The 11,894-nt window shown below is 51.9% G+C and overlaps 1 protein-coding gene across 1 annotated transcript; it reads left to right on the top strand.

Annotated features, from left to right (window-relative positions):
- Positions 1-780: 780 nt before the first annotated feature.
- Positions 781-10,552, top strand: cep350 (centrosomal protein 350). The gene is made up of 11 exons (XM_047036901.1): positions 781-980; positions 1,343-1,497; positions 2,255-2,384; positions 3,768-3,928; positions 4,148-4,281; positions 4,440-4,507; positions 4,701-6,580; positions 7,229-7,732; positions 8,109-8,255; positions 8,667-8,789; positions 9,215-10,552. The coding sequence occupies exons 1-11, from the start codon at positions 803-805 to the stop codon at positions 9,380-9,382; spliced, it is 3,648 nt and encodes a 1,215-aa protein (XP_046892857.1). The 5' UTR covers positions 781-802; the 3' UTR covers positions 9,383-10,552.
- The last annotated feature ends 1,342 nt before the right edge of the window (positions 10,553-11,894 follow it).

Genomic DNA, 11,894 nt, shown 5'->3' with positions numbered 1-11,894 from the left:
TCCTTTACGGGAGATACTGGTGTATTCATTCATCTGGTTTGTTTGTTTAGCTGTTGAATGGAGGTTTATTTGTGGATGGTAGTAAGTGTCATCATACAGAGGTGACACCTGTCAGAGGTGACACCTGTAGAGACCAGATTACACTAGGGGATGCCTTGGGAAGTGTTTGATGTGTGCGTGACCTCTGACCTTGCTGGGGTCAGACCCGGTGCATGATGGGTACCAGGTTGTTGATTTCACACCGGGGGCCTGTTCCAAGAAGAGGGTTTACTGTATAAGGAACTTTTTAATGGAACAGGCTCTTGGTATCAATGTGGTGTTGCCTGGATGCCCTGGTTGCCTGGATACCCTGGTTGTCGAGGGAGGGAGTTTGAAGGGGACTTTTTTTGCACCATAAAAGTGAAACCATGTCTGTTGATATAAGCATGGTTTGGAAGAGGTGTGTGTGTGCGTGCACATGGGTGTGGGTGAGTGTGTGTGTGTGTAGTGTGTATGTGCATGTCTGTGATTTTGACTTTGCTGTGGGTTGGTGGGTTATGGAGTGGTCTAGCATGTGCTTCCAACCGTCCTAATGCTGACTGTGCCCTCTTCTGGTATGTATCTTTCCTCCTCTTGTCTCTCCCCCCCCCTCCCTCCCTCCCCCCCCCTCCCTCCCTCCCCCCCACTCCTCCCTCCCCCCCCCCCCTCCCTCCCTCCCCCCCCCTCCCTCCCTCCCCCCCACTCCTCGCTCCCTCCCCCCCCCCCCCTCGCTCCCTCCCCCCCCCCCCCCTCCAGGTTCCTGACTAAGCGAGAGCAGCAGTTGATGCAGAGACGTCGTCATGCTGAGGACCTGCTGGAGTGGAAGCAGCGTCTGGACCAGGAAGAGGCTGAGGTCCGCAGGATGGAGAGGGAGGCCCTGGAGTCCTGGGACCGCCACACGCCCCGGGGCCAGGAGGGCGAGGGCTCCACCCCCGCTGGGGGCAGGGCTTCCAGGGAGAGAGGTGAGGAGACGTCTCCTTTCCCTCAACATGACGGCATGACCTCAGTCCTCAGGTGTGAGCCATGTGCTTTCCTGAATCTGATGTTTCGCTCTCTCTCTTTCTCTCTGTTTCTTTGTCTCTCTCTGTCTCTCTCCTCTTTGTGTCTCTCTCTCTCTGTGTCTTTCTGTCTCTCTCTCTTTGTGTCTCTCTCTCTCTTTGTGTCTCTCTCTCTGTGTCTCTCTGTGTCTCTCTGTCTCTCTCTCTCTGTGTCTCTCTCTCTCTGTCTCTCTTTGTGTCCCTCTCTCTTTGTGTCTCTCTCTCTCTGTCTATCTCTCTCTTTGTGTCTCTCTCTCTCTGTGTCTCTCTGTGTCTCTCTCTCTCAGGTGTTGTGAGTGTGGGAGAGTCCTCTCCAGTGCCTACAGAGTCCAGCGTGCACACCGAGTTCCCCGGCTCCCACCCTCCCTCCGGCTCCACCCACAATAGCCCGGCTAGCTACTCCCAGGACTTTGACTCCATCCCCCACTCGCCCCACCAGAGGGTAAGAACCTAACCCCTGGCACAGACCTCAGTACGGGCTCAAACGTAGACGTTCACCGGTCTCCTAAACGGTCAAAACTGTCCAGTTCTGTCAGTTGTCAGGCGACATCAAGGCGTCCCGTTGTGGGGTCCCAGGTCTGATCTGAACCCTCATGCTGCCCTCCTGCCCTGATCTTGGGGCACGTTAAAGATGTTAGAACAGAGAGTGATCAGTGATCCGGGCCTTGCCTGGAGACCCCACCTCTAACGCGGGCTCAGTGACTGTGTTCTGCCCCCGGCCGGAACAGTGTTGTGAATAAAGGCCCTTTGTGTGGGCTCCCCCAGCTGAGACTTTGACCAGGCCTCCCCCCTCCTCCTGCTGTACACCCAGGCCTCCTCCTGCTGTACACCCAGGCCTCTGTTGTAGTGTTCGTCTAGTTGATGCTGGTCGGGAAAAGCGTGTTCTTTCTGAAAGGTCAAAACTACTGCAGAGACTTGTACGAGCGGACTGTGGTTCTGTTGTGTGTGAATGAGAGGGAAACTAGGAAGACCTTCTGAAAGTCTTGAGAGTTCCTTCACAAATGATTAGGGGGTCAGCTTGTTCACCCTCCTGTCTGAGTCAGAAGCACCCGTGACCTGCCATGTCTGGGCACTCCACAACACAGAGGCCCACCGGGCTGTTATAGCGCTGATAGATCGTCATTATGAATCTGATATAGCCAAACGCACACACACACTCAGGCTCACCCCTCCTCCTCTTCCTGTGTGGCTCTCTCTAGTCTCCTCCAGCTGAAGGCAGCCCCGGTTCCTCCGCGCTGCATGAGGCCAGCGGGGCGAGGACGCTGCCCCCCTCCCCCCGGACCCCTGGCCAGGCCCTGGCCCCGGACACCCCCTCCGCCGCCCAGACCGGTGAGTCAGCTCTGCACACACACTTAGCTTTCTGATCATCCCGTTGATTAGAACAGATATCTTGTGGTGATGAAGGAGGGAGGGGATAATGTGAAGCTAGGTCAGGAGAAAAACAATGTGAGCGCTTCCCTGACACCCTACCTGCCTAGTGCTGTTACTGGAGGACACAGTCCTGCCTCTCCCTGGCCATGGGGGAGGAGACAGCTAGCCCCGGGCATGGGGCAGGGGACAGCTAGCCCTGGGCATGGGGCCTGGAGGCAGCTAGCCCTGGGCATGGGGCAGGAGACAGCTAGCCCTGGGCATGGGGCAGGGGACAGCTAGCCCTGGGCATGGGGCCTGGAGGCAGCTAGCCCTGGGCATGGGGCAGGAGGCAGCTAGCCCTGGGCATGGGGGCAGCAGACAGCTAGCCCTGGGCATGGGGCAGGAGGCAGCTAGCCCTGGGCATGGGGGCAGCAGACAGCTAGCCCTGGGCATGGGGCAGGAGGCAGCTAGCCCTGGGCATGGGGGCAGCAGACAGCTAGCCCTGGGCATGGGGCAGGAGGCAGCTAGCCCTGGGCATGGGGCAGCAGACAGCTAGCCCTGGGCATGGGGGCAGCAGACCAAATCAAATCAAATCAAATTTATTTGTATAGCCCTTTTTACACGCAAGCATGTCACAGAGGGCTTCACATGCGCCCATAGAACTGCCCCTCAACCAACCTAAACCCTCAAGGAAGACAAGGAAAAACTCCCAGAAAAACTCCCACCGGGAGAAAAAATGGAAGAAACCTTGGGAGGAGCAATTCAGAGAGGGATCCCCTCCTCCAGAGACGGTTGGTAAGAGAGAGGAGCAGAACACAAGCTAAACATAGTCATACAGTGTCAATGGGTTTTGAAACACCAAAATCCATTGTTCGGCTTTATAGACGTTGGATGGGACCGGGACAGACAGCTAGCCCTGGGCATGGGGCTGGAGGCAGCTAGCCGTGGGCATGGGGGCAGGAGACAGCTAGCCCCGGGCTTGGTCTCTTCTGCTGTGGCACTAGATAGGCTAACTCGGTTGTGCAGCAGTTACATGTAACCAGGACTGTACGATCGACTCTTCTTTTCTCAATATTGTGATCAGTCATTAACGTTTGTATTGTCAGGTGGCCAAGTAGCATGGACTTTGTGGTTTTACTTACGGTAAAATCATGAGCGATTGAACAAAGTTCTTTGGACGTGTTGTTGACAGAATGCATACTTTCACTCCCTCACTCCCCTCCCTCATGTGAGGGAGAAAAACATATTTTATAGTGGCACCACTAAGTTGGATTAGGTTTTGCTAATCAGCCTGACCTGGGAGTTAGCATTCTGAGGGTGCTTACCGCCTGCTTACCGCCTGCTTCCTGCCTGGTTCCTCAGAGCCCGTGTGGGATCAGAGTGACATCGAGAGCCGGATCCGGGCGCTGAAGGAGGAGCTTCGGAAACGCAAGTCGATGGTCAACCAGCTGAAGAAGGAGCAGAAGAAGAGACACAAGGAGCGCCTGAAGGCCCAGGAGGCCAGCCTGCTCAAACAGCTGGAGGTGAGGCAGGGGGGGTGGAGGCAGGGGGGGGATGAGGCCGGGGGGTGCTGTTTTGACTGAGGAGATCTAATGTTTATGTGTGTTCGTCTTTGGGATGATGAGTTGGTTGGGGGTCTTTGTGTAGTTTGTTGTTGTTGGGGACATGCACCGAGGGTTAACCGTGTGCCTGAAGATAAAACTAGAGAAGTAACTCGTTTTGTTTGTGTTTTTCCCCTCCAGTCCTACAACAACTTCATCCAGAAGACTGAGGCTGAGCTGAGCAAGGAGCCAGACTCTCTCCACGCCACGAAGCCCCAGATTAAAGTCCCCACTGCCTCAGAGAGACCCAGGGTCAAACCTCCACCTCCAGACAGGTACAGCCCAGCAGAGCCCAGCAGCTGGATTGATCCAGAACAACCAGGACCACAAGCTATTTGTTTGCAAACAGAGTTTGTGTTTGAGTTTGAAAGTATATATTGATGCAGGTTTTGTGTCAGGGTTTTTGTTGATGTTATTTTTCTCTCCCTCGTAGATCTGAAACCAGTCAAAGTTGGAAGGCTGGCTCTGAGAAGATAGGCCGTGATTCTCCTACGGAGCACGGTGAGTGTTTGTCATCTCATTGTTGTCATCTCTCTGTGAAAGATAAGGCCTGTCTTGACTTCAATTTCCCTAATCTTTTTTTGTTGTAAAGGCTTTGTAGACTGGTTGATGTGTAATCTGTGTGCGTGCCAACCGTCTTTATTTATAATGACATCATCACGAGGCGTCAACAACCCTGTCTGGTTCTTCTCAGATGACCTCACCCCACTTGGACGCAGCAGATCCACCTCTTTACCTGAGGAGCTGTCAGACGAGGACCCTCCTACCGTCACCCCCACCCCCGTCTACGGCAGCCCGGAGCACAGCAACGCCCCGAGAGACCTGCTTTCCCCTCAGGCCGCCTCCAGGCCTCCGTCCAGAGACACCCAGCACCTGAGCGGGCCGTCCCAGAAACCAAGCACCGAGCTGGGGGAGAGCGGCGCGGTGTCCAGCCAAAGGTCCGAGGTCCTGGAGGAACTGGAAGTGGAGGGCTCTCAGCGTTCCACGTCTGAAGGTCTCTTCCAAATGAACCTGGAACAGAGACTCGCCTCCTCCAGGGGTAACCAGCGGGGGTATTCCCCAACGAGCCGGTTCCATGCGGAGGAGAGGCCGAAACCAGGGGATTCCCCCGACGTTGATGACGTCATCAAATCTGGGACGTCCCTCGCTAACAAAACCCCTTCCGTCGCCACGGAGCCCAGAGATCCCGACCTTCTCGACGCCGAATCTTCTCTTAGTGACCGCTCCCTGTCCCCAGACCCTAAAGAGCTCTCCTCTAAGAGAGAGCTTCCAGCTGAAGGCACGGAGGCCTCTCCTCATTCGGCAGACGGTTACCATGAAGACTTTGAGTCCTCCGTGGAGTCGTCTCCCAGGGAGGGGGCCCAGCGCGGCTCCAAGCCCACCTCGCCCTCCTCGCCTGGCCACCCAGGACCCGTTAGGCCCGTGGAGGGTTCTCCGACCGGGTCCCCTCGCTACAGCAGCTCAGAGGACAGGAAGGGAGACATATCGGAGGAGTTCAGCCAACACTCGGACACTTCCAACGACAGCCACCGGTCTGGGAGGATGCTGGACCTCCAGAAACAAACCGTGGTTTCGCAGGAAGACGCCAAGGATGGCGTTTTTAGCCCCAAACACTCCCTCTCCCAGAACTCTTCCCTCCCGGGCGTAGATGAGATGCCCAGCTTCAGCGTTGGAGATCGGGTGTTGGTCAGCAGTGTTCAGCCGGGGACCCTCAGGTTTAAAGGTCAGACACAGTTTGCTAACGGGTTTTGGGCGGGCGTAGAGCTGGACGAGTCTGAAGGCAGCAACAACGGAACGTACGACCACGTGGTGTACTTCCTGTGTGAGGAACGCCACGGCATCTTCGCCCCTCCCGACAGGATCTCCCACCTCCCCGACAAGTTTGAGGTATACGTGGACACCACGGAAGACGAAGACTCGTTCTTGGACGACCTGTCGGACAAGGACGCCAAGACGAGCACCGCTGACAGGAAGTCCAGACGCGGAGGTGTGAAGGACCGGACGCCTCAGAGGGCTTCTGGGGGCGGAGACACGGCGCCTACTGATGATGTCAGCGACGGCCCAGTGGATCACCAGAACAACCTCACCGCTCCCAAACACAAGCCTCAGACCACATCGGCGGATATCAAGGAGCAGGGAGAGCGGTCGATCCCCAACGGCCGGAGCAGAGACATCATCTTGGAGCTAGAAGATGCCCCAACCGCCCTGTACATCTCCGACATGGACAAGATCGACTGGGGCAGGCGGAGTCTGAAGGAGACCACCAGCCTCATTGAGTCCCGAGGCCGGGAGGGGCAGCTGAAAAGCCCCTCCTCCGAGGCTGAAGTCAGGGGCGGCGACACCCTCAGCACCTTTGCAGATAAGCTCATCAACACCTTTGTGAAAGATGCCGTGAAGCAGTTCACCCAGATCAGGAGGGCCAAGGAGGAGAAGATCACAACCGCCAACCAGGTGACGGCCGTGCCGACGGGAGGTGAAGGGTCGATGGTTTCGGGGATCCAGAGAGATGGTCTTCCCTTCTTCTTCGACTCTGAGCAGGAGGAGGTTTCTTCCCCGGAACTCTGCAACAGACCGGTGAGTCTTGATAAAGACGTTTTGATTGTGGAAGAAACCAGGGGGGGAAATAAACAACAACAACAACAAAATCTGTTGGTGTAACATAGCATCCTACTGCCTCACAGGAGTTGTCAAAGAAAAGTTTCTGTCTCCTGCTGCCTCATGTAGCTTAATCACATCAGAGGTAAATGGTTGAACAACTGATGAGCTCACTGTGGATGCCAGCGGCTGTGATTTAATGATCCAGTCGTATTGACGGTCAGTCTCACATTTGACCCTTCCAAAAAAGCCCCTTTCTTTGTTTGTACATGTCCAAAGTCCAACCAACAACTCTACTCCGGCCGTCTGTTGAAATACACTCCTAGTAGTAGTCATAATAGTCCTATGTGCTTTACATCACAACATTGATTGAGAGATGATCTTTACTACTTTTGTAAGTCTGTCTAATGTGCTACCGTTTGTAATTTTGTGTACTGAGGAAGTTTTGTATTGAATCTAGTTTTCTCATTTAAATACAGGTCAATTCTAGCAACAACAACAACAGAAAGTAGCTAGCTTCTGTCACTGAGACTGCTTTGTCTCAGTGAGAAGATCATCCAGGTGATTTTGCTTGTGGAACTGTGAATGTGAACCAGTGTGTGCGTGTTGCCCTGTGTGCCCGTGTAGGAAAGCCCCGTACTGGGAGCGAGCGGGCAGGAGGAGCTGGCCAGGCGGCTGGCAGAGCTGGAACTGAGCCGCGAGCTCCTGGACGAGCTGGGGGACGAGCAGGACTGGTTCGACGAGGACTTTGGACTCAGCACCCGCCGGGAGCAGCAGAGGCAGAAGCAGAGAGAGGAGGAGGAGGAGGAGGCGCAGGGCGGGGGAGGAGCAGGACGCTCAGTCCTGGGGGGTCAGGGAGAGACGATCCCGGTGAAGACCCCCCCCAGACCGGAGCTGCCGTTGCCTCCGAAGCTGCCTGAGCAGCCTGCCATGGTGGTGCCCCACACCGCCCTGCAGGTGGAGATGCTGGTCCACGCTGCCATCCAGGAGATCTGGCAAGGCTGTGGGCTGGGCGGCGGGGGCACCATGACGCTGACTGGCCTGCCCGTCCCCAAGCCCTCCGAAAGGTTCCTGGGACACGATGCCAAGGGTCAGGACCTGGAGGCGGTGGCCATCCGCAGCTACAGACGGGTAACGACCCTCAGGGCACATGTTAGACATCAAGGGGTAAACCAAAGAGACAGCCCTGTGAGGGTGATAGCGTTGTTTCCAGGAGGATGCATGTGAACATCATGCTGCCTCCAGGACCCTGCTAGGACCTGTCATACTCAGATTAGGCTTTTCATTCGAATCAAATCAAACTTTATTTATATAGCGCATTTCATACCGGAAGGCTTCACAGAGGGGAAATGGATACCAACACTTATGTTTGACACAACATTTCCAGATGGAGCCAAAACCAAACCAGTTCACCCACTGACACATGTTGGAGTAGCCTTTGTAACCTGAACGTGGAAACGTTTAGAAGCGTCCTTCCACTGAAGCTAGCTTCCCCTCTCCTCTGCAGGCCGTGTACGACCTGACCTGGGAGATCATCCAGGAGATCTACGCCGAAGACCCCAACGCACACCAGCCCCTGTGGATGAAACCCCGTCGTGTCAACTCCTCCTCCCTCCACAGAGTCAAGACTCCAGGGAACGTCACCAACGTCCAGGTGTGTTACATTACATTTAGTCATTTAGCAGACGCTCTTATCCAGAGCGACTCACCAAGTACAGGGACATTTTTCCCAAGGCAAGTAGGGTAAAGTGCCTTGCCCAAGGACACAACGTCATTTTTCACTGCCGGGAATCGAACCGGCAACCTTCTGATTAATAGCCTGACTCCCTAACCGCTCAGCCATCTGACCACCGGCTAGGTTGCGCTAGCATTAGTCATACAGTAGAGGCCACGGGTAATGTTGCTATGCTAGGTAGGGATGCTGCTCCTTTTGTAGAAAAACATTTGACAGATTACCGACTCTCATCAATGACCATTTTTGAGATTATCATTTTTGGGAGATTTTTGGGAAATGTTTGCAATTTTTTCCCCCATCCCTAGTAAAGTGTTGTGAATCCTGTGCTAGGAGTTCATCGCCACCGAGGTTCTGAAGCTGTACGGTCTGAAGAAGGACAAGAACCAGAAGACTGACTGGCAGAAGATGTTGAAGTTCGGGAGAAAGAAGCGAGATCGAGTCGACCACGTTCTGGTAAGGAAGGGGTCTAAGTCTCAGACAGAGATGGCAAAAATACACTTAAGACACGCAGCGCATTCACCGACAATTTTGAACTTCTCCCTTCGAATCTGAATTTTTCTTGGAAGGTTGAAAAAAATATTTTCAAAATAAGTTTACTAAAAAAAGTTGACACAAAACTAAACTTTTTTTCTGTCATGTCGTGTGAAAGTGTTGCGAAACTGTCTTCCGAAAATATATTTTCAACCTTTCGAAACGTTTTCTGATTATTTCAAAAATATTTTTCTTGTTGCCTTCTGCCAAGCTCCATAGTAGCTTCGTAGACTACCTTACATTTGCTGTGCGTGATAGCCAGGAAGTAAAAAACTAAAAGGCGCGCAATAACACTAAATAATATTGATGATGCCACCAAACAAAGGATGTGATGTTTGTCCTCCCAGGTCCACGAGCTCCACGAGGAAGAGGCCCAGTGGGTGAGCTACGACGAGGACGAACTCTTCGTCAAGATGCAGCTGGCGGACAGCATCTTCGACGCACTGATCAAGGACACAGCCCAGGTGTTTTCCCAGATCCAGGACAAGAGATCCCGACAGCCCTGGCTCTCCTGAACGTGCAGGTTGAGCCGCGCTCACAACCCTGCCTCAGAATGCTCTTCCTTCCCTCAGCCACAGTGCCAACACTCCTGACACCTCCAGACCCGCTAGCAAACCGCTCACCTGCTAAACGCTAACGTTAGCTACTAGCTAACAACAAATAGCTCAGTGCGGATAGCTAGCTACCTTACCTGTCTTACTCCAGACTCCTCAGATCCAGCCTCTTTTCACCGATACCTCTGATTGGCTCACGCTCAGCTCAGGGTGGTCCAGGAGAACCTCTCTGAGCAGACTGGGCTGTGTGCGACCGTGTAGTGCCATGCGTAGCGTGAAGTCTGTCAGTGCTGCTAAGTTGACAGGTCCAGGGTGGCCTGTCATGTCTGGTGAGCATAGGTCACATGGGCACAGGTCACATGGGCACAGGTCACATGGGCGACTTCTCGAGAGCTGTTTGTGTGGAGATGTCAACCTAAAAAAAAGAAACTTTTGAAGACAAAATTAATTGTATAGGCGTGTCTTTGTGGATATCAGATTTGGTTGTATAAAAGAGTAATTATATTGCCTCCTGCTGTGTAATATTTAATATCATATGAGGAATATGTAATTAGGACAAAATGATTAGTTCAATATAAGTAATCTTGCTGTTAATGTTTAGAGACAAAGATTATTTTAGTGTTTTGTACCGCAAAACTGATTAAATGGTAAAGCACAAAGTTACATGTGAATGTGGACAGGGCAGTAAACGGTATTGTAAATGGATTTTAAAAGGAATGTTATTTGAAACTTGTATAAGAGCTCCTTTTTGTATTTAATATTTAAACATCGAAATATTAGTAAGTGATCTTCAACCTTGTTCACCTCTTCCACCAGTTTACTTGTAACTTACCAGGTAATAACTGTCATGAAGCCTAACCAATGCCAATGTGTTCTTCCTGGTTATTTAAGAAATATTTCAAACTGTCATGCTGGATTCAAGCCTTACCAAGTCTCCCAACTTATTGATTTAAAGTGCCTCCTTAGTTCTTGTAGCATAATCAATTGCCTCGTTTCTAGAGGAACAAAACAACACAACACAGGCCTAAGTTCACGTCTTAACCCCTGTTCTTGACCTCTTATGAATGAGCTTCACAAAGACGTTCCACAGTTTTTTCATGAAAGTTTATAAAGATAAGAACTCTTCTTTTCCTTACTGTGTGAATATTCAGTTCTTTGCCTTATCCAGTTGTACAGTCATGGGTACATTCTCAGTTAGGAGAAACGTGTTTTCGGATGCCTTCCACCTGTCCGTTTCCTCAGGCAGGGTGATTGTTCGACTAGCTAACGGTTACAGAGACTCCTCTAAAGGGCTTGACGCCTCGCTGACTCACACGCCGATGTTGACCCGCTAAAGCTGTGCGTCACCGCTGCCTGGAAGCACGTCTGTGCGACCGAGCACATCAGGTTCAGATGAGAATACCCACTCTGTCCTAGCAACCACTGTTCCCTCCACGCGTCTCCCAGGCAACCGCTAACTACACCGTGAGTGGTCGGAAGTGAGTCAGACTGATAAGCTGCCGTCAACAGCAGCTCACCAAGGGCTCGTTGTCTCTCAGACTCCATGACCTCGATCCCAGGAATAAACTGTGACTGACCACCTAGCATGTCCTCACGTTATGTCTGTCAGATGAAGTGACCTTAATGGTGGACATATGATCTGTTTACTTGTCTTCTTATAAACAAGCCTCTTTTTTCTCTCCACCAATGTCGTTTTATCCGGGAGGAAGATTCAAATTCAAGTGTAAACTGTCAACTGTCAAACCTTTTGCTGTAATTGTCTGTGATATCCATCTGTCCATGCTAGTCCTGTTCATAGATGTGTGTGACAACAAACCAGTGATATGACTAGTAACTAAGAAATGCTCTGTCCAAAGTCCAAACTGAACACTGTAGGATATTTTAAGTTGATTGAAGCTCGGTGGATTAATGTTCCAGATCTAACCATTTGGTCCTGTATGTATCAGACACATCCCAGCCTTGAACCTGGAGTTATGAGTCATCCCATCAAAACCAGGCTGTATAGTTCAGGGTTGGGTAGTTACCTTAGACACAATGCCTCAAGCTGGCTTTTGTACACATTTCTCCTTCAGTGAACCTGGTCCTAGCTGTGTACAGAGAGGCCCCCCCCATGACCTCTGCTCCTCTCCAGGGTCTGACTTAAGGATTACCAGGGTTCTAACTTTGTGGGGATGTCAACTTTGTTCGAAAGCAAATGACATTAGGCACAAACGGTTCGATAATCAAATTGACAGCGTAACATTAGCTTACAGACATCTTTTGTCAGTGTATGAATATTTATAACGATGTACTGTGACTGTAAGCTTGTGCGTTGTTTTCTGCATGTAAATATCAGCAAGACTTTTCTGTTTCTCCTGTTGAACTATGTGTCGACAGGACCCTGACGATTTCTGGCAAGTGAAATACAGTTCCCGTCACAAATATGTACATAGTATATATTTGTTAACTAAATTGAACTTTGAGATTGTAAATA

This window comes from Hypomesus transpacificus, chromosome 16 (assembly GCF_021917145.1).
Source record: "Hypomesus transpacificus isolate Combined female chromosome 16, fHypTra1, whole genome shotgun sequence".
NCBI lineage: Eukaryota > Metazoa > Chordata > Actinopteri > Osmeriformes > Osmeridae > Hypomesus > Hypomesus transpacificus.
The sequence above is the reverse complement of the archived record's forward strand: the minus strand, read 5'-3'. Positions and strand labels throughout refer to the sequence as shown.